The sequence below is a fragment of the Sprattus sprattus genome (assembly GCF_963457725.1).
Source record: "Sprattus sprattus genome assembly, chromosome: 1".
In the NCBI taxonomy this organism is placed as follows: Eukaryota; Metazoa; Chordata; class Actinopteri; order Clupeiformes; family Clupeidae; genus Sprattus; species Sprattus sprattus.
The window spans coordinates 39,504,893-39,527,480 of NC_137920.1; the positions used below are offsets into that span (position 1 = coordinate 39,504,893).

Here is a 22,588-nt window from a genome sequence, read left to right on the forward strand (position 1 = left end):
TTCCAAAGATGCTGACAGTCTTGGATCCTGGGGGAAAGCTATTGATATCTGAACTCAGCCAAACAGCATATACAATACAATGGTTTACCATTATTGCTTGTGTTTCTGTTAATATCCTCCTTTCTTTTACAAATAAACAGGCAGTTCACCACACAGTGAAAGACAAAGGTGAACACGTTTAGAGCCTAGAGATCTAACTAGTACATTTTTTTCCAATCAAATTAAGTTTAATGAAAACATCAGTTTTACAAAATTACTTTATTCTAACAAGGAACTCATTTAACAACACATTCCACAGGACACTGTAAATGTGACCAAATCAGAGAAAATACAAGACATTACTACTACAATATATAAAAAGATATAAAAACCCCATTTTTTTGTGAGAAACCTTAAACAGTCCTTTCACTAGTTACCATTATTCCTCGCTGTTACAAAAACACTTGGTTCTTACATCTGCCCACAGACTGCCATGCAAACCATAACATGTTGGGCCTTGAGCCTTTGTTTGTTCTGTTAAAAATTGCAGTTCTTTTAAGGTGAAAATCTGATAAAATGTGATATCTTCGATGTATAAAAATAAAAGAAAAAAAACAAAGACACTGTACAACTGTTTTCATGTGTAACTGTGAGAATGTCAGTCCATATGGTTTTGGCATCGCAGGGACAGCAGATCAGGGTGGCGAGGGCGACAAGAAGGGATCAGGCAGGAACAAGATGGGCCACATCGCTGGGGAGGAGGGGTGAAGTGGGATAATGAAGGACTCTAAGCTTTACTTAAGACCTCCTGTTTGCTGCTGAAATACATCAATTGTATCTTCATCTTCCATTTCCAACTGCAGAAGACAAAGACAAAATGCGAACATTTTGACCACTGAATGTAAAGTCAATGTAAAAGCATATAGCCGTGCAATATTATGGGAAGAATAAATACAGAGACAAAATGCACTATGCCCTGCAGTTCAGAATGCAATTAAACTTTATGACATTCAAGTCATAAATCCAGGGGACTGATGACTGAAGTAGCTGTACATGGACACGCTCTCAAATTGATACTTTAAAAAAGGGAAGACCATTTAAAGAACAGATTACAACTTCATCTTTGTGTGTTCATTTTAAAGGCATGTTTCAAATCCTGTAGCCTGTTTCCACAAATCTATGTCACAAAGTCATCATCTGTAATACGTCAATGTCCAAGGTTCTCTTACAATTTTCCAGCCTGAATTCTCCAAACAATTGTGTGGCCCAATTCCCCTTTCCGGGGTAAAGTACCACTCTGACTTCATACTAATGGTTCAGAGACACCATAAAGCCAGTATGAGAGTCATAACCACTATTTTCTCCAGACAGTGTGTAACATTTGTCTCTCCCTCATCTACATATTCACATGACGGTCTCTAGAGATACAGCACAACAGAGGCCATCCAATGGAAGAAACAAGTACTGACTGAGGAGTGTAAAATTCAAAGCCAAATGATTCTTGAACATGACGAAGAACATTTTGTTTCAAACATGTAACTTTAGGAATACGCTCTGGTGGTACTATGTATGATGCCAAATCTGAGTTCTCAATCAATGGAACAGTGGAATAATTCAAAATAACACAGCATGGCACCAATGTGGACCGGTTCAGAGCATGTAATATACCTGTGCAGGTGTGTCCGTCTCATTGATGGGCTGTCCATCAAACCGGAACCTGATTTGCCTCATGGTCAAGCCCTGAAAACAACAAGCATAATGGTTAAGTGCCATAAACCAATCTCACCCTCCTGGAAGATGTCTGATAACAGAATTATACTGTAGTGACACAGAAAACTCTTCAGCATATTAGCAGTAGTTACCGGTTAGCAGTACAATGGCCATGCGATTAACCAGCCAAGAGGAACTATTTGGCGTAACACGACTTGGGACAGGCCAATCGATTGTACTATCCAAATGTCAATACAGCCTGATTTTTAAACTGAGTCAATTTGGACATCAATACAAGCGAATATGGGAGTTGAAGTTGAAATATTAAAAAGGTACAGTCCACAATTCTGGTGAAAAGTTGTTGATATTTGAGTTCAAAGCCCAATCAAATTACATCCCTCCCTTCCATGTGCCTGAAGCAATCTATTGATTATGGCTTGGTCCGAGCCACTTTGTTTCCCATTGACAGAGCAAGGTCTGTGTATGAACACCACGGTTGTTTTGACACAGAACAGACACCTTGAGGACCGTGAGGAGCAACTCGCTGACTTTGACATTAGTGTATTGGATTTAAACTGTGGACGGCACCTTACAGTTAGATTGGACAGTATGAAGTTGTCTGGCTTTGGGAAAGCGGCATATGTTGCCTAGTAAAGCATGACAATGTAGAAAAAACTTTTTTTCCTGTGGTCTTTCCATCAATAGTACTATTTGTCCATTTACCATATACTGCCATTAATAGAAATGTCAAATTGTATAACCTTTGTCTATAGATCTTATATGTAAGTTGTTTTTTTTAAACATACCATTTTGGTAATATATGTGGCTCTGGGCTACTTCATCTTTCTGAGAACATACTTTCATGTGTACACAGCCACAGCACTACTGCAGGTCTGATCTATACATTAAAAGTGGAGCACAGAATTAGATGGATACAAGGTGCACTGCGGTGCACTGCGTACACACGGTACAAAAAACGCACAATTTTACGACTCAAAGCTGAGTTTGTCTACACCCCCTTCAATATTTTCATACCGGGTCAGCACATCAACCTTTGCTCCCGACTAGTTAACACAACACCACTGTTTAAATGAGTTTGTTTTCTTAATATGCAAGCGAAAGCAGGGGGTGTGATGAGCTGTGGCTCATTATCATCTAAAGGACCAGGTACTCAAACCAGCTGCTCTAAACAGCGCTGTTTCAGACAGGGTGAGAAGGATGCATTGGTGCTTAATCTTTGTGGTATTTAGCACCCAAAGGTAGTATTACTTGGGCTATGGTTGCCCGACACGACACTGCCGTGTGCCTGCAGTGAGTTAGATAGGAGAGACTGAGACGGTAGTTGAAGATGGAGAGAGCTAAGGGATTGTTGGGCGGAAAGATTCTGTTTCAGAGGCAAAATGACAGAACAACCGACAAAACTAAAGTTGTATGTAGAATTTGTCAAGCTGAATTTAGCTATCACAGAAGCAGCTTGTCATTAAGTTATAACTAGGGCTGGGCAAGTTAACGCGTCATTATCGCGTTAATTCATCAATTATTTAACGCCGACAACGATTTTATTGAGCGTTAACTCAAATTATATATTTTTTTAATGTTTTATATAGTAATATGAAATAAACGCACGACAACACAGGCGCTTATCATAAACGTGAAAAAATTAGCTTTTTAAGTGTTGAAAAATCCTGATCCCCCTATTCCTCAAAGTGGTTTGGTTCACATGCTGTTTCAAATCTGCCCAGTACACAGTCAGGTTGTGACATAGTTTCCTCCTCTCTCCCCTGTCACTCCCGCTATGATACACGATATGTAAAGAGATTTACCCTTATTCTCGAACGCAGTAAGAAGAAGTCAAGAAGAAGTTTTTCTAAACTCCATTTACGAAGTTCCAATCGATATGCACAAGTATACATAAGTTTAATAATGGACTGACATGACAACGTGAATGTTTTCCGATAACACACGCATGCCGGTAATTACCACTGTTACGATAGCTAGTTAGACAGTTAGGACACTGTCCTGTCAGGGGCAGGTTAAAGCTAGTTAATTAACGTAGGTGTACATCTCAGTACCTCTCCAGATAAGTTTAATTAACTGAAGGTAAATGAATGTCATTTTTTCCTGCGGTACATGAATAATGCTGGTATTGACTACATGGAATGATAATGGTACAGGAGGTAGAGAGGTGGTGTACTATGCTCAAGGTTGCTAGTTCGATTCCATGTCGAAGCGTTCTTGAGCCGTTTAAGAACTTATTTTGAGCGTCAAGTTCTCTTGAACTTTGGACATTATTTGTCTGGGAGTAGATATTTCGTGTTAGTACATTTAATGCCGTTCAGATAATACAAAAATCACTTTGAAATTCAGTTTGTAAATGTGATAAGAGAATTCAGCATTTAGCAGTTTATGCTAGCGCTCTTGAAAGCTATTTTTTCATGTAAATGTTACCATGTATTGTCCCCCCCCCCACAATGAAATGGGATCTCCACCCCTGCATCTCTGAAGCCTATAACAAACCAAACCGTTTAAAAATCGGTTGAAAATTGAACAAGTTATGGTTAGTTAAAAAGTACATGTGCCACTACCAACACAATGTAATTGGTGAGCAATCTTACAGGAGCAAGATGACCGCCATGTGTGGACGTTTGACTCCGTTGGCCGGTCTAACAGGGACAATTTGTACTGAACATAGACTGGTTATGCTGCTCCCTGATGAAAGTAAAATGTTCCTGCTGTTACCTCAGAAATTGCCTGTTTTAATGATGTGATTGTGGCTCAGGATTTTGTGGCCAGTTTCTTTTCTTTTTCATAACGAACAGGATAACATTAATGTCCTGGCAGTGGCAATGAGCTTTAATTTTGTATTTGCTTTGATAAAATTGTTTAAGTTGAGATTTACTCTGAATATTTTATTTACCTGCTGATGTTAAAAGTGTTTTCACAACAAATGTTATGGCACTTTCGTTCATATGGCAGAACATTTAAAATAAAAGTGTGCTGTACACTACTTTTGAATTAATTACCGGATTTTGCGTAAACAAATGTGATTAATCGTGATTAATTAGGGAAATCATGCGATTAATCATGATTAAAAATTGTAATCGTTGCCCAGCCCTAGTTATAACCCTAATGACAGAAAGCGGTCCCAGGTTAGATGGTCGCCAACCCACACTCCACGACTTCGCTAGGAAAATAACTAGACAAGTCCGTGAAAAGGTTACCAACGCTTAAGCAGTTTAGGTCGCAGGTGACTTTCGGCCCATCAACATAGTTGAGGACGGTGGGCTGACTGGGGTGATTCAAATTGCTTCAGGGGACAAGTCTTACGATTTACCGCCAAGGCCATTGTGTCTCGCGCATACATTCCTTGTATGACGGCAAGACAGCACGAAAAAATACATTAAACAACAGTGTCTAAAATATACGCTGTCTGAAGTGATTACTCGTTAATTTATAAGATTTAGTCTTTAGAAGAAAAACGAACTTTTGATCACGATTAATCTAGTTTATTGAATTTCAAAATGTAAGATTAATACGTTTTTTTTTAAATCTATTAAAAGCCCTAATATAAATATATACACTGTATATATAGCAGCTAGCTTGAATTTGATGGATTGGGTCTTTCACACAGTTTCATCCATCACTGGTATCCCTGCTCTTGAGTTATAGGCTTCGGGAAGGATAAGAAGCCAATTGGATATCAGCTATCCAATTTGGATGTGCCATAAGTGCACCACTTTGTCAAAAGCTGGACAGGCCTCCCTTGCCAACACAGGATCCCACAGTCCCACAGGGTCAGTAAGTGATGTTGAAAAAGTTGTTGCAAGTGGTTGTCACAATCACAACATGATGGAGAAGATTAATAGCTTTCTGTAAATGAGGTCAGGAGACAAGTGGCTGGCAGCTGAGATTTGACACCAACCAAAAAAACTGTGCTTTGAGGAGCTCACTTAATTCAGGTGTCTGGGAGCTCATCATAATACGATAACATAATGTTTCAATTGCATTACAATACATGAAAAGAAACTTAAGCTTCATTGATCGGTTGGCAGGCTTTGACTTCACTTACAATACATCGAACATATCGTGCAATCAACAAACACCCAATTACCTGTCTCTCGCAATATGCCTTCATGAGTTTGCTAAGAGGTGTATGCCTCTTAATTTTAAACTGCACCACGGAACCGTCTTGGCCAGCCACCTTGAGGTTGATGTGCTCATTGTTTTCTGTTTTCACCGCTTCCTGCAGATGTTAGACAAATGATTAATACATAAAAGTTAGCTATTTATTTACGTGTTCCACAAGTATTTCCATTTTGTCATACTTGAAATACGGTGCCGCTCAACTAACTTTAAAGTATGTTACGCCGGACTAACTCGACATCAAGAGATAACGTTAATGATGCATTAATTTGACATAGCTAACCAGTTAACGCATTTTCAGATTCGACATTAATACTATCCGTTACATGCAATGGTTTACAGTGACTAACGTTACAGAGAATCTGCTATGGCTGGTACCGAAACTCAGCATCCAGGCAATGGCTACCTAGCTCGAAAGCTAAAGAACTCTAACGTAACTCGCAGAAACGCTTGCACGAGAGCAACGTTTGCTAATTATTTGAGTTGCATCAATATTGGGACATATGTGACCGTGACAAAGATTTTATCTGCATCTAAAAACAACAGCATGTTAACTGACATAAATGAACCTCCACACCAGCATAAGGTTAAATAGCCAACAAGACCGAAAACAGGCCTCATATTATCTTAACAAAGTCAGAGGTTGACGATAACGTTAGCCAAATGTGTCCAGCACCAGTGGCTATCTAGATAGCTACTGAGAATTGCTAATAAGCTGGACTAGCAAACATCAATGATAGCTCCCGTTATCAAAACGCACACCTTTCAATACCAAAATATATTTGCATGATGCACACATGAGAGAGACAGACAGGTCACGACTCTGGCGTTAACATAACGCATCAAGGCTAATCTTATCTTAACAGTGAATACTAACCTAATGTTAGCTAGCTAGGTTGCATGTGATGCTTCAGCAAGCACTCACGTTAGCTTGCTAGTCAGCTAACGTTAGCTTTTCCAACGCATGAAAAGAAACATAAACATCCCAGCATTTACATAAATATCAACATCTCACACACTGGCTTGATTAAATAATTATGCAACGTCGCCTCTCACGCCAACCCAAAAGAGCTTGGTTGCAGTAAATGGGTAACGATACCTTGGGTTTCTCGTCGGCCATGACTATTCTGTGCCTGCTGCCCGACGACCGATAGACCTGAATTGCTCTGATATCTGCCAATCAAGTCCTTGTTGCATGACTTGGGTGCAGCTAGACAATGCGTAGTTTTCAGACACAGATGGGTTCATTACAGTAACCTTACACAAGCATACCTAGTCCGACATTTTTTTAACGAAGAAACATTTTCATCTGACAACAGAAGAAAAACTTCACAACTCTCTCTTTTGATATAGTAGGTACGATGGCCTACTTTGCAGATCCAGTTTGTAAAACTTCAAATTGTGATGCACACAAATATTAATACAGTTTGCAAACATGCCACATAGATTATACAATGATGTAACCATTTCAGCCATTTATTTTTTATTGGATGCATTTATTTCTTAACTCGGGAGATCAATATGCCGGGCCAACTTTCCACCTTATCACTTGAGAGAAGAGGTTCTTGCAACATAACAGATATTATAGTTTGTGAACATATGCACCATTTATACACCCCCAAAAAACAAAGGACGAAAAGACTCCGGTCATCTTAAAATGAAAACTCTAATCTGCCATGCACCATGTAGTACCTAGGTACATTTCTAGTTCTAGTTAAGAACCACACATTTAATAAGCATATTTATTAGATAATGCGTTGAAATACACAGTAGTATGTCATAGAAGGAAATCATAAAAACATGCCAATTGGGGCTTCTGTAAGGAGAGAAAAAGTGCCTGGAACATAAAAACATCTGTAAGCATACAATACATTAATTGCAAGCTTACAGACTACAGCATAGTATAGATGTGTGTGCCTTATACAGCAGTTTATAATCTGCCAAATATGGCTACCTAGGGGTTGCGCAGGTAAGTGTGCTTGTTAACCAGAACATAATTCTACACTCTAGAAGTTGCAAACGGAACACAATGACAGTCCGATTCCTGAAAAAGAAAGTGACCACGTCAGTAATACTTCAACAGATGTTGCTGACGCCAAAATGGGGGACAACTAAAATGAACAGATTTAGATGTTAGAAAATATAGAGGATGTTTTCGATACACACACACCACGATGTTAACGATGGTCCAAATAAACCTTTTGTTGAAAACGACGAGGGAATATAGTAAACCATTACAATGAACACGCATAACCCTAAGCAATTAGTTCACTGTTGTATTAGTATTATCAGTAACAGAAAAAGGACTTATCTTCCTTTATGATAAGGCTACACTGTGTTACCCACCTATGAATAGAGGATCATCACAGTACAAGGTTAACAATGCATTTAAATATATCCAACACTACAATGACATTTACAAAGATGCCAAAATAAATATGAAAGCACGTAAAGGTAATGAATAGCCATATTAACATTTGACAGCAACTAAACAATTCAAATAAATAAAACACCGGCTAGAAATATCAAAAAACGTACAGCTTGTTGACCTTCCAGGTTGTCCTTGATGAGCAGACAGGACAGGGGATCATCCAAAACATGAGGTACTAAAAGATGTACATGGTAGCTAATGACCCAGACTACACACAGCCAAATTGTCCCCAGCCACCAACCTCAATGGTGTGTAGGTGCTGCTTGGCTTAACAGCTCAAGTACCACAAGGTTCCCTGACACATGATCTAATGGCACTCTTAGTCCTCTTGACCAAGTCAAGCTCTTGACCAAAAGTACTTTCACACAATGTGGCACCGTGGAGAAATGGGTATCTGTTAAGCAAGGATGTCCTGTACCTCTACATAAGCCAGGCAAGAGGAAAATGACACGACATGTTGACACGAGCTTACAAAGTAGATGACCCTGAACATTATGCCACATCAGGACAACCGTTTGTGATGACATGTTTGTTGCTAATAGCACTTTATGGTCTAAAACCACGAGACATTCATAAACACACAGGGTTTTCCCCTTGTAATGACGTGACAGGAGGCTCCATCTCTCATCATTGGATGTGAGTGTTACACTGTGCTGTTGGGTCTGGGAGGAGGTGTTGGCTATAGACTACCCCACTTCTCTGCAGATGGGAACTGGTCCACCTCTCCACCCTCGGTGTGTGGCTGTTCCCCCAAGGTAAACGTCAGCTTGTAGCGCATCCTTACTTTCTCCTTCACAATAGGGACAAACAGAACATTATGGGAATTACATTACATTATTGAAAATAGCTGCCAAACGATAGATATTGACTCCTTGGCACTGCAAGTGAACCAAAAGATGTGAATGTATGTAAGATGAACTGCTATACATGCAAGCTGGCTCTGTACAGGGTCTAAACCTAAACCTTAAAGCAGATTGCCATTCACCTGCTTCCATAAGGGCCAACTCCTTCAGTAAGACAGTACATCACATTTTAAAAAAAAAATCTAAATAGCTAGTCCTTTTCCTTACTGTGTCAGTGAGTCCCAATTACATGAGTTGTTGTCACAGATTTTATCCACTGCATGATTCAGGATGGTGAACCTAAATAATATGTCTGTAACGGTCTACTTGTCCAATTGGTACGGTCTATGTACCGGGATATTTCAATAATGCATGGCCTCTAAGTAGGAAGTCACCTATACAATACAATAGGATACAATGACTAGAATGTGTAATCGACATGCAAAGACCATCACGTGCAGCTCTTACCTTCAGGGGGTTGGCTAGCAGCATGACTTGAGTGATGGCTCCAGGGGGTACGATGGGGTTAAAGGGAGGGAGCTCCGTGCACGAGGGCGGCTGGAGTTTGACCTTCATTGACTAGCAGAGGAATAACGACAGTCCAAATGAGTCACTAGACATGGCCATACTAAGACGCTAAAGGTCGAAAGGTTTAAAGTATAAAAGAGTTAGAGCTGTCCGAGTAGATAGGTGCCACTATACCTTAGGCACAGCAGCCTGCAGGACCACACTACTGACTGGCAGGGGCGCTGTGTTCAACATGGACACCACAATGACGAGGACATCAGGTCGACCTGGGGGGCACTCAGTGGCAAAGTGCAGGAGAACACGCACACCGTCCTTATCATAGGCCGTCGCTGGGCACGCTTTACCTGTAAAAGAGTGGACAGACATACACTCAGTCTAAGAGGTTTTAACAGACATACACTCAGTCTCATAAGAGGTTTTAACAGACATACACTCAGTCTCATAAGAGGTTTTAACAGACACACTCAGTCTCATAAGCGGTTTTAACAGATTGAAATAGCACTTCTGAATTGGAAACAGCAGTACTTGCGCACTGTTGCATAATAAATTATGCTTCAGAGAGAGAGGTAAAGGGATGATCAAAGGCTCTACGTGGGCAGAGCCAAGCAAAAGTTAATTAGTAAAAGGTTTGGTTACATTTACATTTCGTCATTTAGCAGACGCTTTTATCCAAAGCGACATACAATGATGTTAACACATTTTACACCGATGGCACACTGCACATCAGGAGCAATTAGGGGTTCAGTGTCTTGCTCAAGGACGCTTCGACAGGGAATCGACCTTTCAACCTTCTGATTAATAAACAACTTCTCTACCTCCTTTACCACTGTCACCCAGTAGCATTGCCGAAAAATCCTTTGAGACTAAATGCGTTTGATAACATTACAATGTAGACAATGGCAATATTCACAGTGGGCTCTGAACAGTGTTCACCAGTTGCACTTTTAAAAGGCATAATTGTAGCTTGTCAGACATGTTTTAAAATGCCCAAGCCAGATCCCTTCCAAGTGTCTTATGTTGTAAATTAGGGTATTTGATTCTGAGCCAAAAAAAAGTGTTCTGCTCACTTAGATTCCATGAGCTAACATTATTTATCCATGTAGTCCATCTCATAAACATGTCCATTCTGGAGAATTTATTAAAGGCCTAGATTTACAATATACATTCCATGTAATCATCTAAATCTGTCTACTGGAACATATTTGCAGCTTCAGACCTTGGTACTGAAACAAAAAAAATTATAGCTGTTTTCAGCATATAATCACAGCTGCAGTAGGGAACCCTTATAAAAACCACTCAGTCATATCTGCTCTGTTCTGTCCTAGTAGAACATGAGACAGATAAACTGTTCTGTCCTAGTAGAACACGAGACGGAGAAACTGTTCTGTTCTAGTAGAACATGAAACGGATAAACTGTTCTGTCCTAGTAGAAGATGAGACAGATAAACTGTTCTGTCCTAGAAGACTAGAGACGGATAAACTCTTCTGTCCTTCTAGAACACGAGACAGATAAACTGTTCTGTCCTAGTAGAACATGAAACGGATAAACTGTTCTGTCCTAGTAGAAGATGAGACAGATAAACTGTTCTGTCCTAGAAGACGAGAGACAGATAAACTGTTCTGTCCTAGAAGACTAGAGACGGATAAACTCTTCTGTCCTTCTAGAACACGAGACAGATAAACTGTTCTGTCCTAGTAGAACACGAGACAGATAAACTGTTCTGTCCTAGTAGAACACGAGACGGATAAACTGTTCTGTCCTAGTAGAACATGAGATGGATAAACTGTTCTGTCCTAGTAGAACACGAGACCGATAAACTGTCCTGTCCTAGTAGAACACGAGATGGATAAACTGTTCTGTCCTAGTAGAACACGAGAGAGATAAACTGTTCTGTCCTAGTAGAACATGAAACGGATAAACTGTTCTGTCCTAGTAGAACACGAGACAGATTAACTGTTCTGTCCTAGTAGAAGTGAGACGGATAAACTGTTCTGTCCTAGTAGAACACGATACGGATAAACTGTTCTGTCCTAGTAAAACATGAGACAGATAAACTGTGATAAGATCAGGCCCCTCTGGCTCCACCTAGTGCCATTTGGTAAAACTAGGGCCCTAAATGTGTGGGTTTGTGGGTTTCCATGGTTATTGTGACAAAGGAAATGGTTATTATGAGTATGAGTCAGAGGAAATGGTTACTATTAGTGTGTAGGTCAAAGTTCAATATAAGTTCAATATAGTGTTAAACTCAACTAGTGGAGCCACTGGTAGAGCATGGTGCTAACAGCACCAGCCTCATGGGTTTGAGTCAGAGGGAGCACCCATAGACTATGACACATGTGATGGAAATGTATATCTGCACTGTAAGTCGCTTTGGACAAAAGCAGCTTCTAAATGAATACATCTAACGCAGTCGTTCTCAAAGTGTGGTCCGCGGACCACTGGTGGTCCGCCAGTGCCCCGTAATGGTCCGCGACGTCATTTCTAACATACAACTCAGAACGAACAGAACACAGCCAGTAGCCTAATCTAATAAAGAGTTGCTTAATCTATTAACAAGGTCATGGATTGGTGGCTTAAGACTGCGACTATGAAAAGAAAATTAAGTGAGAAAGCCTCTGACACATACAAGGAGAAGTTGGCAACGACGGGATGGTTCAGCCTTATTTGGCATTATCCCGCCGTGGAGCTGCATTCAAACAGCGTTTTTCTCCCCCGCTGCGGAGACAACAAGATGATAACTATATTCTGTGTTGTGTGACGTTGGATAAGGACATCTCTTATTTCCGAAATTATGTCTACTAGGATGCATGTATTAATTCCATTGGGCTAGCCTGGTACTGAATTACTGTGGTCGGCCGCATCGTTGTATTTTGTGATACATTGGCCTGTCTGAGTGTGTGATGGAAGTATGAGGCTGTGAGCGAACTATAGTTTGTAACATAACCAAGTCACGCATGGAGCAGGGTTCCAGATGCTTTGCCTTGCGCAATGTCATATCTATAACCAGCCTACCGGTACGTAATAAAAGGAGAGCCCACCCGCAAAATTCATGTGCCTTTAACAATTGTCTGGCGCCAGGTCTAGGCATGTTTTTCCGGGGATTTTCTATTTAGTTATGTGGTTTTTTTATTGGCTAAGTGGTCCTTGGTCTGAAAAAGTTTGAGAAACACTGATCTAACGGGATTCAACCCTGAATGACACACTGGGCTGTTACTATTTCATCATTTGTCAGATTGTAGCTTGCTGGCAGTGACTTATCATTCCAACAAACCATAAACCCACAATTTCTTTGTTCCTCCTCTCCTATGCTCATGCACACATTTACTTCACACATGCACACATTTACTTCACACATGCACACATTTACTTCACACATGCACACATTTACTTCACACATGCCCACATTTACTTCACACATGCACACATTTACTTCACACATGCACACATTTACTTCACACATGCACACATTTACCTCACACATGCACACATTTACTTCACACATGCACACATTTACCTCACACATGCACACATTTACTTCACACACGCACACATTTACTTCACACACGCAAACATTTACCTCACACATGCACACCCTCCCTGTGACTTACTTGGTTTGATGGAGTCCAAAGGGACAAAGACGTTAGTCAGGGAGATGGCGTTGCCCCTGGCAGGACTCTCCTGGCCCACGGGGAGGATGGGGGACAAGGACCGGAAATGGGGGCTTCCAGTGGGAGGAGTCCCACCCACTTCCTGGCTCTTAACGAAAGAGGTGGCAAGAGAGGCGGGCATAGAGCCGAGGGCAGGTGTGGGCATGGGAGCGGAGAAGGAGGAAATCAGAGGGGCTGCAGCAGTCTCTCCCATCCCAAAGTGGGAGCCAGCGGTGGCCAGGCCACACAAACTGTAACAGAGAGATTTAGATACATCAAGCCATTAACATTCAGTTGTTCAATCAACTCTCAAGTGCACCAAAAGTACCACAGATCAGTCAGGTATGTTATACTATGATTGTAATCAGCACTGATCTTATCTCAACAGGATCTGGTTGCAAGTCCCTGCAAGCATACTGAAAGTTGGTAGGCCTCATAACATTAAGGAGAGTAGCATGGACATTTCTTTTTCTGACGACACTATTTTACATGTAACATTACAGGGACTTGGAAGTAAAATATCCAATGGGGGCATCGTTAATACATTCTGTATGCTATTCGATAGTTCCATAAGTGTTCTGTAAGTATTGGGGGCATAAATTATGTTTGCACACTTACTAATATCCCATACTATATGGGCCATTCTACCGAATTGGTGCAAAGTCAGGTCGGAAATATTTAGATTTTTTTTATGTTTTATTCCCAAAACTTTGTCCGTATGTATATTGTACCATATCTAAAGTACAAATATCTAGTAAAAGAACAGTCAATTTTTATATTGTATTTTCAGAATGTGTTGGAATGTTTTTCCTCTTCCAAAAATTGTCACTACCGAAACATCACATTTACTATAGTAAAAAAGTATTATTATTGACCTGTTCAGATTGTGTTTCCTTCCCTTCTCTGAAGAGTATTTTTACAAATATTTCTTGAAGGTTTTCACAATGAAATCCATAAAAATTATTTTTTTACCAAATTTTCAAGTTCAATTTATACAATTCATCAAAATCTAAGTGCAATATTTCTTTGTAAAATGCAAAATACTGATCATATTGATTCCAGAGTTGATTGATGAAATTGAACATACATTAATCCAATCCGTATCATAACATTTTAGTTGATTACTCAATATACTTAATTTTTTACAAAACATCCTGTGTTTCGGTAGTGCTGCACTGTTTCGGTAGTGACATCCAGTGTTTCGGAAGTGACTGCACTGTTGGATGGATGTTCATTTCTCTCCCAAAATCTTCCAAAAGGTGCTCTGGGCCGCCCTTTAGTCCACACAACACATTTATTTAAAAATTATGGGATTTAACTACTTACCATTTCATTTTGTCACTACCGAAATCATCAGGTCACTACCATATGTTTCGGTAGTGACTGTTTCGGTAGTGATAATTCTAGCTAACTTTAAGCATAAATAAAGAATTCTAGCAAGCACACGGCTTGCAAACAAATATTTGAAGAGGTGTACACACATACAAACATAAGATTTTGCATGAAACCCCAAAAGGTTTACTTAATTGAAGAAAACATGGGTTTCGGTAGTGACAATTCTTAAGGTTACACGTCGATTTTCAGACTTTGGAACACATTTATATAAAAACTATGGGATTTAGCTACTTACCATTCAACCATGAGGGACAGGGATGCAGTGTCACTGCATGGTAAAAAATGCAGGGTCGTGGCTAAAACACAGGCTCAGCCCAATGGACTAAAACTCTTGTGTTTCGGTAGTGACATGAAAACTAGGGACATGATTTTTTGAGTATAGTTAATTGATTTAAAAATTAAACCCACAATAAATATAAATATTCCATGTTCTGTTTCAACCCAATCATAAAGATCTTTGAAATTAAATCATTGAAAAAAATCTAAAAAAATTGAAAAGTGTTATTTAAAGGCATTGAAATTTAGATGTCAGGGTCGGGGACAGCTACTTCCCAATAGAAAGTACCCTATAAATGATGATTTTGTATATATTTAGCTTATCACTATCTCATGTAATGCATTGGATTTATATAGACCATAACATTTTCTAATTAAATATCTATGCCTAAATACCTAATTGTTTTGTAAATAGTTTTTATTGTTGAGGGACTGCATATTACACAAATTCGGTAGAATGGCCCATAACAATTGGGTTCTATCACGTTATTTAGCTGTTTCTGATTGGACGAGAGACGTTCCATGCGATAGATTATCCGTCAACATACCGACGGGGACTTTTCATAGCTAATAATAAATCACTCCGCGATGAAATATTCTATAGCGCATTGATGATAACCGTTAATTGAAAATTCTTATAATTCCAAACCAAGACATTGACATTGGAACAATTTTTTGTATAAATAAACCATTTTTAAACAATAACTTCGTGTTGAAATGTTAATTTGTTGACTGTGTAATTGTTTTATAAAAGCAATATAGCACGAGTGGGAGTGGGGTAGGTAAGGGATAATCCCACGAGTGTTGTTGCCTACGCCACTCGGCCTCCGGCCTCGGTGGCTACGGCCAAACACCACCCGTGGGATTATCCCTTACTTACCCCACTCCCACTCGTGCTATATTGCTTAAATATACATATAATAATACACACACACACACACACACACACACACACACACACACACACACCGTACACTATATACTATATATTATACGTCTTTTATGAACCTGATGTGTACCTGTCAGGGTTTCCCAGGTCAAGCATAGCAAGGTCCTGCAGGCCTTGGTTCAGGGAGACAGACACCGACTGAGCAACGCTGGGGAAAGGAAAGGGAGCTGCCGCTGGGGCTTCTGGGTAAGAGAATGAGGTCAAATCTGAGGAGCTCACAGGGAGCACAGGGTCTGAAGGAGGTGAACTTCCCAAGAGGTCAAGCAATGAAGTCTGATTCTGTACACGTTTGGAGATGCCACAGTTTTTGAGATTTCATGGAGAAACAAAAAAGGGAGGAGAGAAAGGGAGAACAGAGAATCAGGAGCAAGCGGATGAATTCAAACACTTCAGAGGATAGAACTGTAGCACACATGTGGCATATGTACATGATGCATACATGATTAAAATAAAGAAGGTGTATACATGAAATATACAGAATTAATAGTGGATACAAATGGAGGGAGCCAACATTCAAATTATGGAAAGACTGTTGGCCCGTAAAGACATATTCTGTGGTTGTAAAACAAGCCTGACCCAGGGCTCGCTACACATGGAGATAATAAGGTTTTAAAATGGTTGTTTGTTTGCAGGTTAATGACAGGGACAGTAGTATTGCAAGAGGGGCAGAAAAGGACTCATTATAGATTTGCTGGCTGACGTCGGAAGGCAAATTCCACAGTGTATTATTGTCACTGCTATGAGACCAGACATGCTGGCGCTATATTCCGAGTGCGGGGACATTATTTACTTAATGTATTCACTTTGAAGATGGGATTGAGGAATCCTTTGAAAGGAAGAAACTAAAGTATACAGAACTGGTAGCCCAAGAGAGGGAATGCAATTGGAAGCACAGACAAGACCAGTGGAGATAGATGTTAGAGGCTTTGTAGCTAAAACAACCACAGCACTTCCATTGGATTTTGTTTTAGAGGACGTTCACTCAAAGGAGCTTTAAAGGAGTTGTCTGAGGCTGCTAAAAATTGCAAACAAGGGGGTTACACAGACTACATGGGGACATGTGAATTAACCTGTATTATGTGAAGAAGCCTGTTGTGGCAAAATGTTTGGGTGCTTAAGGTGACCAAGGTTCATATCCCATTATATTCCCTCACCCTAATCCAGGTTCTTTATCCCAAGGGGCTCTCCAACCCCTTCCCCTGGATAGCCTGTGGCAGGCCATAGCATAGTGAGAATGATGTTTAGATAATTAGGCAGTTCATTGTTCAGACACTGAGATATCGAAAGTATTTCTAGGCGTATCTGTTTCTGTCCCTTGTATTGACATGTGTCATAACCCATCAGGAGTATTGGCACCCATTGGGCCCTATTTTGAGTGGAACAGCATGCAGCACAGAACGCGTTCTGTCTGCGAAATAAGCTCTGTTACACTTGGCACCCCATAAGTGAAGGCCTGTTTAGCTGAACATTGGATCAACGGGAGAGAGAGTGGACATAAGGTATTCATTTGGGTAACACAAGAATATTGATGACTATGTGTACATATACTGATGATATGGGATATCCCACCGATAGGGGAAGAGAAGCACAACAATAACAAGATATGTCATTATTGTGTATCTACATCATGGGTGACATTATTTTACTGCTGACTGAGCATATCATTCAAGTCACAGAAATTAGACTACCTCTTCCCTTTGAAATGGCACACTGATTGGGGTCAGTTCCCTGATGCCTTTCACCAAGTTTCATGTCCGTATTTTAAGTACTCTAGCACCACCAAGGGGTTGAAGTTGGAAGTGCATTTAAGCACATAACTTTTGCTGAACTGTATAACTGTATTACCAGTTATCAATAATGAGGAACCATTTAATTCCTTGGATCAAGCAGAGTTCAACGCACCCCAAGACGTCAAATTCTGCCGTATTGGATTTTATGAAAAAGTTTCAAAACTTTTTTAGTTTTAAGCGTTCGTCCAGCACAGACAATCGGTGGTGAACCCGCAAAACAGGAAGTGAGGTCATATCTCAACAACTGTTTGATATACACTGACACCACACCTGACATAGCGACATCAAGTTTCCATGGCAACTATGCCTTGCTGGGCCGCTTAGTCCCCTTACTGCTGCTTGCAGTAATAGCTTAACATATTATCCTTTGAGTCACTAAAATGACCAAAGCAAAATGTTAAGATCAAGATTCCTTACCAAGCAGATTGGTCTGATTTGGGTCCCTTCCCCTATTCATATTTTATGAAGCATCTATGGAGATCATGAATCTTTACCTGTGGAGCTGTCCAATGATTGTTCAAGTCATCGTCCTTTGGTTTTTCTTCAGTTTGAAGGTTGAGACTGCTAACTGAATCGCTAAGGCCTGCAACAGAGTAGTAATAATTTAGAGTTGAATAACAGAGGTCTGTCAGGCCGAGGCTTAGAGGTGCATTTTCTGTGGTTCTGTCTTGATGGATTGGTTTGGTCTTGTGGTTCTGTCATTCATGGTTCCTGACTGTGGGATGTTACAGAACACTTAACTTGTTTTCCCCCAGTTACAGAGGGTGGTATATGCAAACTAATTTTGACCAAGTTATAAACTACATTGATAACAGCTAGATTGTGTCGAGAATGTTGACAATTTTTGTTATGGAATCTTCAGAATTAAAATAAATTGCCTGACCATGAACTAAAGCTGTAAGACAAAATAGCTGAAGAATGGATAAATGACAGTTGCTGTATCCATGATATCTTCTTTGAAAACACAATGTTATGATGTCAAACTCGGCAGAACCATGCCAAACTGATGGATGTCATCAGAGCCTGACAGACCTAAATAATTCAACTAATATGACAATGAACTAATTTAGTCAATACACTTCGAGAGGTTTTCAAGTGGCCATCCTTACCTAAGGAGAGAAGTTCTTCATCCAATAAGGAGAGAGAGGTGGAGGGCTGGACAGTTGCGGGGCTAGGACAGTGCCCTTCACCAACTGAGCAGTACTGCTGTAGGCCAGAAAGTTGGCTGTAAGACGGAGGAAGAGAGCAAGGAGCAGAGGAGGGCATGAGCAGGTCTGGAAGGAAGGTATCAGAGGGGCATGGTGTCTGCTCCAAAGGTGGAGGACTCTGAAGATCCAAGTCAGCCAGATCAATCAGAATCTCAGAACTGCTGCCATCAGTTGTTCCTGTCCAAAACAAGAGCAAAACATTTTGTTTAATGGCTGAAAAAAGATTAAGTATAATGGGGTTGTTCTCCATTAAGAAAACTTAGAAAAAGCTAAAAGTGATACCAGTTCTATGCATGTTTCATATGTACTGGATTTTCCATTTCTTTACAATCTACTTCCTGAACTTGAAAGGCTGTACTTACGCTCAGACATGGAAGATCCAGGGGTATCACCGTTAACCATCTGCCCTTCCACAGTTTCTTTGTAACAGTTGATGACACGTGAGAGATCATCACTGGCCTGCAGGATATCACCTGTTTTGGAAAGACCATAACGGTAAAAGTGAGGTCTTGAAGGAGAAACTAGTGATACATCAGATTTCTCTTCTGAGGGGTGCTTCAAATAAACAAACACTTAATTCTGAATTTACTTATAAAGGTGAGGACGCATCCTGTGCTGTGTCCAATGACATCATCTTACTGTACCTAAACTGTTGTCGTTGTCGTCTGTTTCTGTAGCCATTTTAAAAACATCACGCCTGAGTTTGTCACACTCATCATGTAGCTCCTTAAACAGACGAAAACAAAAATCATTTTTAAAATTTCTAAAATATTTCATAAACACAGTCAGCTCACATCATCGGCTGGTTTTTTACCATTACTCAGCCTACATTGAACAATAACTGAATCCTATCATGCTGCCGTCTCACCACAGGGTCTATCTGCTCCAAACCCCATGGCTTCTTGCTTATCATTCAGTTAGCGCTTAGGCTATGGTGTGAATGAATTGTACTGATGATGCAGGGATCTTGCCTTGATGAGCTCCTTGTCTGCCTGAGAAGACTCATCTTGGTTGAAATGACTAAGCATCTCATTCAAAAGTTTCACACTGTTATTAACTTCTGCCAGCGTACTTGTGAGTTTAGAAGCTTTTAGCATTCGTACTTCATCCTGGAGACAGAGAAAGACAACAAAACAAATAACCGTTGTAATTAATGCTATTGCACTGCAGTACAACTTCTTTGCTACTATATATATAACAAAACTTTAAAAAAAATAATGAAGTTAAACTGGAAGGTAGGAAGGTAGATGGCTGTATTCACCTCCTTAACCATGTTCTTAATGAGCCGGTTGGCCTCTTGCAAGTCTTCTGCCTTCTTACTCTTCAGGAGCTCAGCTAACCGCTGCACAATCAGGACCACACGGCTTACTTTTGGCTCTCAACAACAATGCACAACTATCTCAACCATCTCCACTATGCACAACTATGTCCCATACTCCACGAGAACCAGACCTTCAATCTTAAAGCAGTTCATGGGACACCTAAATATAAACCTAATATGGTATGTTGTGTTCTTATTTTGCATGTATGTGAACGTTAAAGCAGTGCCGACCTTGCTCTTCTCCTCATTTTCAAATACTGGATTATTCGGCCTCGCTGGAGGTGAGGGGATCAAGGTTGTGTCCACAGGAACATCAGGATCTACAGTAACAATACCTGGCAAAAGAGTTACAGAGTTCACAGTGTTTTCCCCCACTACTTCTTACACAGGGAATAACACCAGCTTAGCAAAAACTGTTTAAGCAATCTGCAATTGTAGAAAATTCTAATTAGTAAAAACAAGACATAACAAACACACATACCTTGCCGCTTAAGCATTTGGTAGGCTTCACTTATCTTTGCTTCATCTGGTAAAGCAACAGTCCAACTGTATATCATTTCAATAACTTTTGTCTTCACCTGTTCTGATACTCTTTCCCCTAAGTACTACAAAATAAAAACACAGACAATTGCCTAAATACTGAAATGCTTACTACTTCATTCTACTTCAAGTAATTACATTATTTTATACAATTATATTTTATGCAATTATACAACATTTCAAATGTACTTGAAAATGCCTACCTTTGGTGAAACAACTTTGATTAGCTCATTTAGAAACCTAAATTTGCCAACTTCACTATGAAACCTTTTCCCACAGTTCTTCATGCAAGCTTCTAAAACCTGAAACATAACAGCATAAATACACATTTGTTTTGACAGTGCAAACTTTCTGTCTCCAGAGCTAGGACAAAATAATTACCTTTTTGGCAGTACTTACGGTCAATGCTTGTACTGCCTCCCATTCTTGAGGAGACTGTATTTTGTGTGCTAATAACCTCACTGAGATCTGTGGACTTCAAAACACGGGAAAATACATTTTATGAATCCAACAAGGTCATTCTGATTTTGCTCAAATGAGTAAGGATACGTCAATATTGTGAAATATATAGGAGAGAGTGGTCTGTATCAGAAAGACAGACTGACCATTGCATTTCATTCAATTTCAATTTCCATAACTACACGAACTAATAATACAATGTGTTGAAACTTTCTTTCGGTATTTTTTAAACTGACATCAGTCTATCTCAGCGTATGAAAGCACTCCATCTAACGCCATGCAAGTTGACATCGCTGTGAGTGACATCATCTCATTTCGTGATGTTCAGATCTTTTTTAGAATTTAAACACAAACTAATAAGCGATTTTGTGATAGGTGCATACAAGACAAGAAACCTCTTTACCCTTCAAGTTCCTTGTTTATTTGATCGCAGAATCCTATTATATACTCCCAGTCTTCTTGTCTGTTGGAGGGGTTGGTGGCCTTGTCTAAGATATAAAAATAGATTGAACTCTTCACAAACTACTTTAATGTGAAAATGGACATACATTATGTGCAACAACTTTGGGGGGGGGGGGGGGGGGGGGGGGGGGGTCAGGAGTGTGATCTGACGTTTAGATATTGTGCCAATTATCTGCCAAGTTGACATTATCTCCGAATTAGCTGACACTAACTGTTACTGGCTCAGTTGATCTTTGAGAACTGCTGCAAAATTCGGTAACTTGTCTATTGACATAATTCTAACATCAACTTTCGAAATATGTTGTTAACAAAGGAGTCAAACAAGTGGCTCAAACTATCTCTGTTAACGCATGCTAGCTAACTAACGTCACCTAACCAAACCTCCCACTGCATTTACATTAACGTTACAAACAAGGCGAGCATGCTCTGATGAGAAGCACCTATCTTAAGCCAAGTTAAACCTTGTCATTTTAGGCAGGACAACTGACGGAATAGATCTAAAAGATAGCAAGGAAATATGCTGCTTCTCCTAAAAATCACACATCATTCTGTTCGCCACTCAATTATATTCTCATAACAAAATATTTGCTTGGTAGCTTACTTAGCCAGGATTCTAAGGACTCTCCTTCCGGATCCGCCATATTTACTGTGAAGTCACGATGTGATGGCTGCGCACATTCTATGCGCACATTCTATGCGCACATGACTAGACCATGAAAACCGAATCTCTTCTAGTTCTCTGCTAAGGACTAAAAGTCAGTCTTGCCGACACCTTTGAAATTTTAAAAGCGAAGTAGTAACATTGATGTTATGAGGCCCAGATAATGTGTAGGCTATAAAATATATATAATAATATTGACATGGTTTTAACATCATAAGTAGGGAAAGTGAAAACCTACGCCCCTAG

The 22,588-nt window shown here is 40.0% G+C and overlaps 2 protein-coding genes across 3 annotated transcripts; both read right to left on the minus strand.

Annotated features, from left to right (window-relative positions):
• Window positions 1-249: 249 nt before the first annotated feature.
• Window positions 250-6,978, minus strand: sumo2a (small ubiquitin like modifier 2a). Its single transcript, XM_080834836.1, has 4 exons — window positions 6,932-6,978; window positions 5,801-5,932; window positions 1,648-1,719; window positions 250-836 (listed from the first exon to the last, which is right to left on the minus strand). The coding sequence occupies exons 1-4, from the start codon at window positions 6,950-6,952 to the stop codon at window positions 774-776; spliced, it is 288 nt and encodes a 95-aa protein (XP_080690962.1). The 5' UTR covers window positions 6,953-6,978; the 3' UTR covers window positions 250-773.
• A 541-nt stretch (window positions 6,979-7,519) lies between these two features.
• On the minus strand, window positions 7,520-22,325 carry gga3a (golgi associated, gamma adaptin ear containing, ARF binding protein 3a). Of its 2 annotated transcripts, none has more exons than XM_080848224.1 (17): window positions 22,283-22,325; window positions 21,623-21,707; window positions 21,160-21,235; window positions 20,964-21,062; window positions 20,702-20,825; window positions 20,452-20,555; window positions 20,161-20,241; window positions 19,871-20,008; window positions 19,544-19,625; window positions 19,262-19,372; window positions 18,801-19,076; window positions 18,186-18,274; window positions 15,972-16,180; window positions 13,243-13,532; window positions 9,808-9,977; window positions 9,574-9,684; window positions 7,520-9,053 (listed from the first exon to the last, which is right to left on the minus strand). In XM_080848224.1, exons 1-17 carry the CDS (start codon window positions 22,320-22,322, stop codon window positions 8,943-8,945), a joined length of 2,196 nt encoding a protein of 731 aa, XP_080704350.1. In that variant the 5' UTR covers window positions 22,323-22,325; the 3' UTR covers window positions 7,520-8,942. The 2 variants fall into 2 exon arrangements, with proteins under 2 accessions (XP_080704350.1, XP_080704349.1); XM_080848223.1 differs by having other exon boundaries at window positions 21,160-21,228; window positions 22,283-22,313.
• Between the last annotated feature and the right edge of the window lie 263 nt (window positions 22,326-22,588).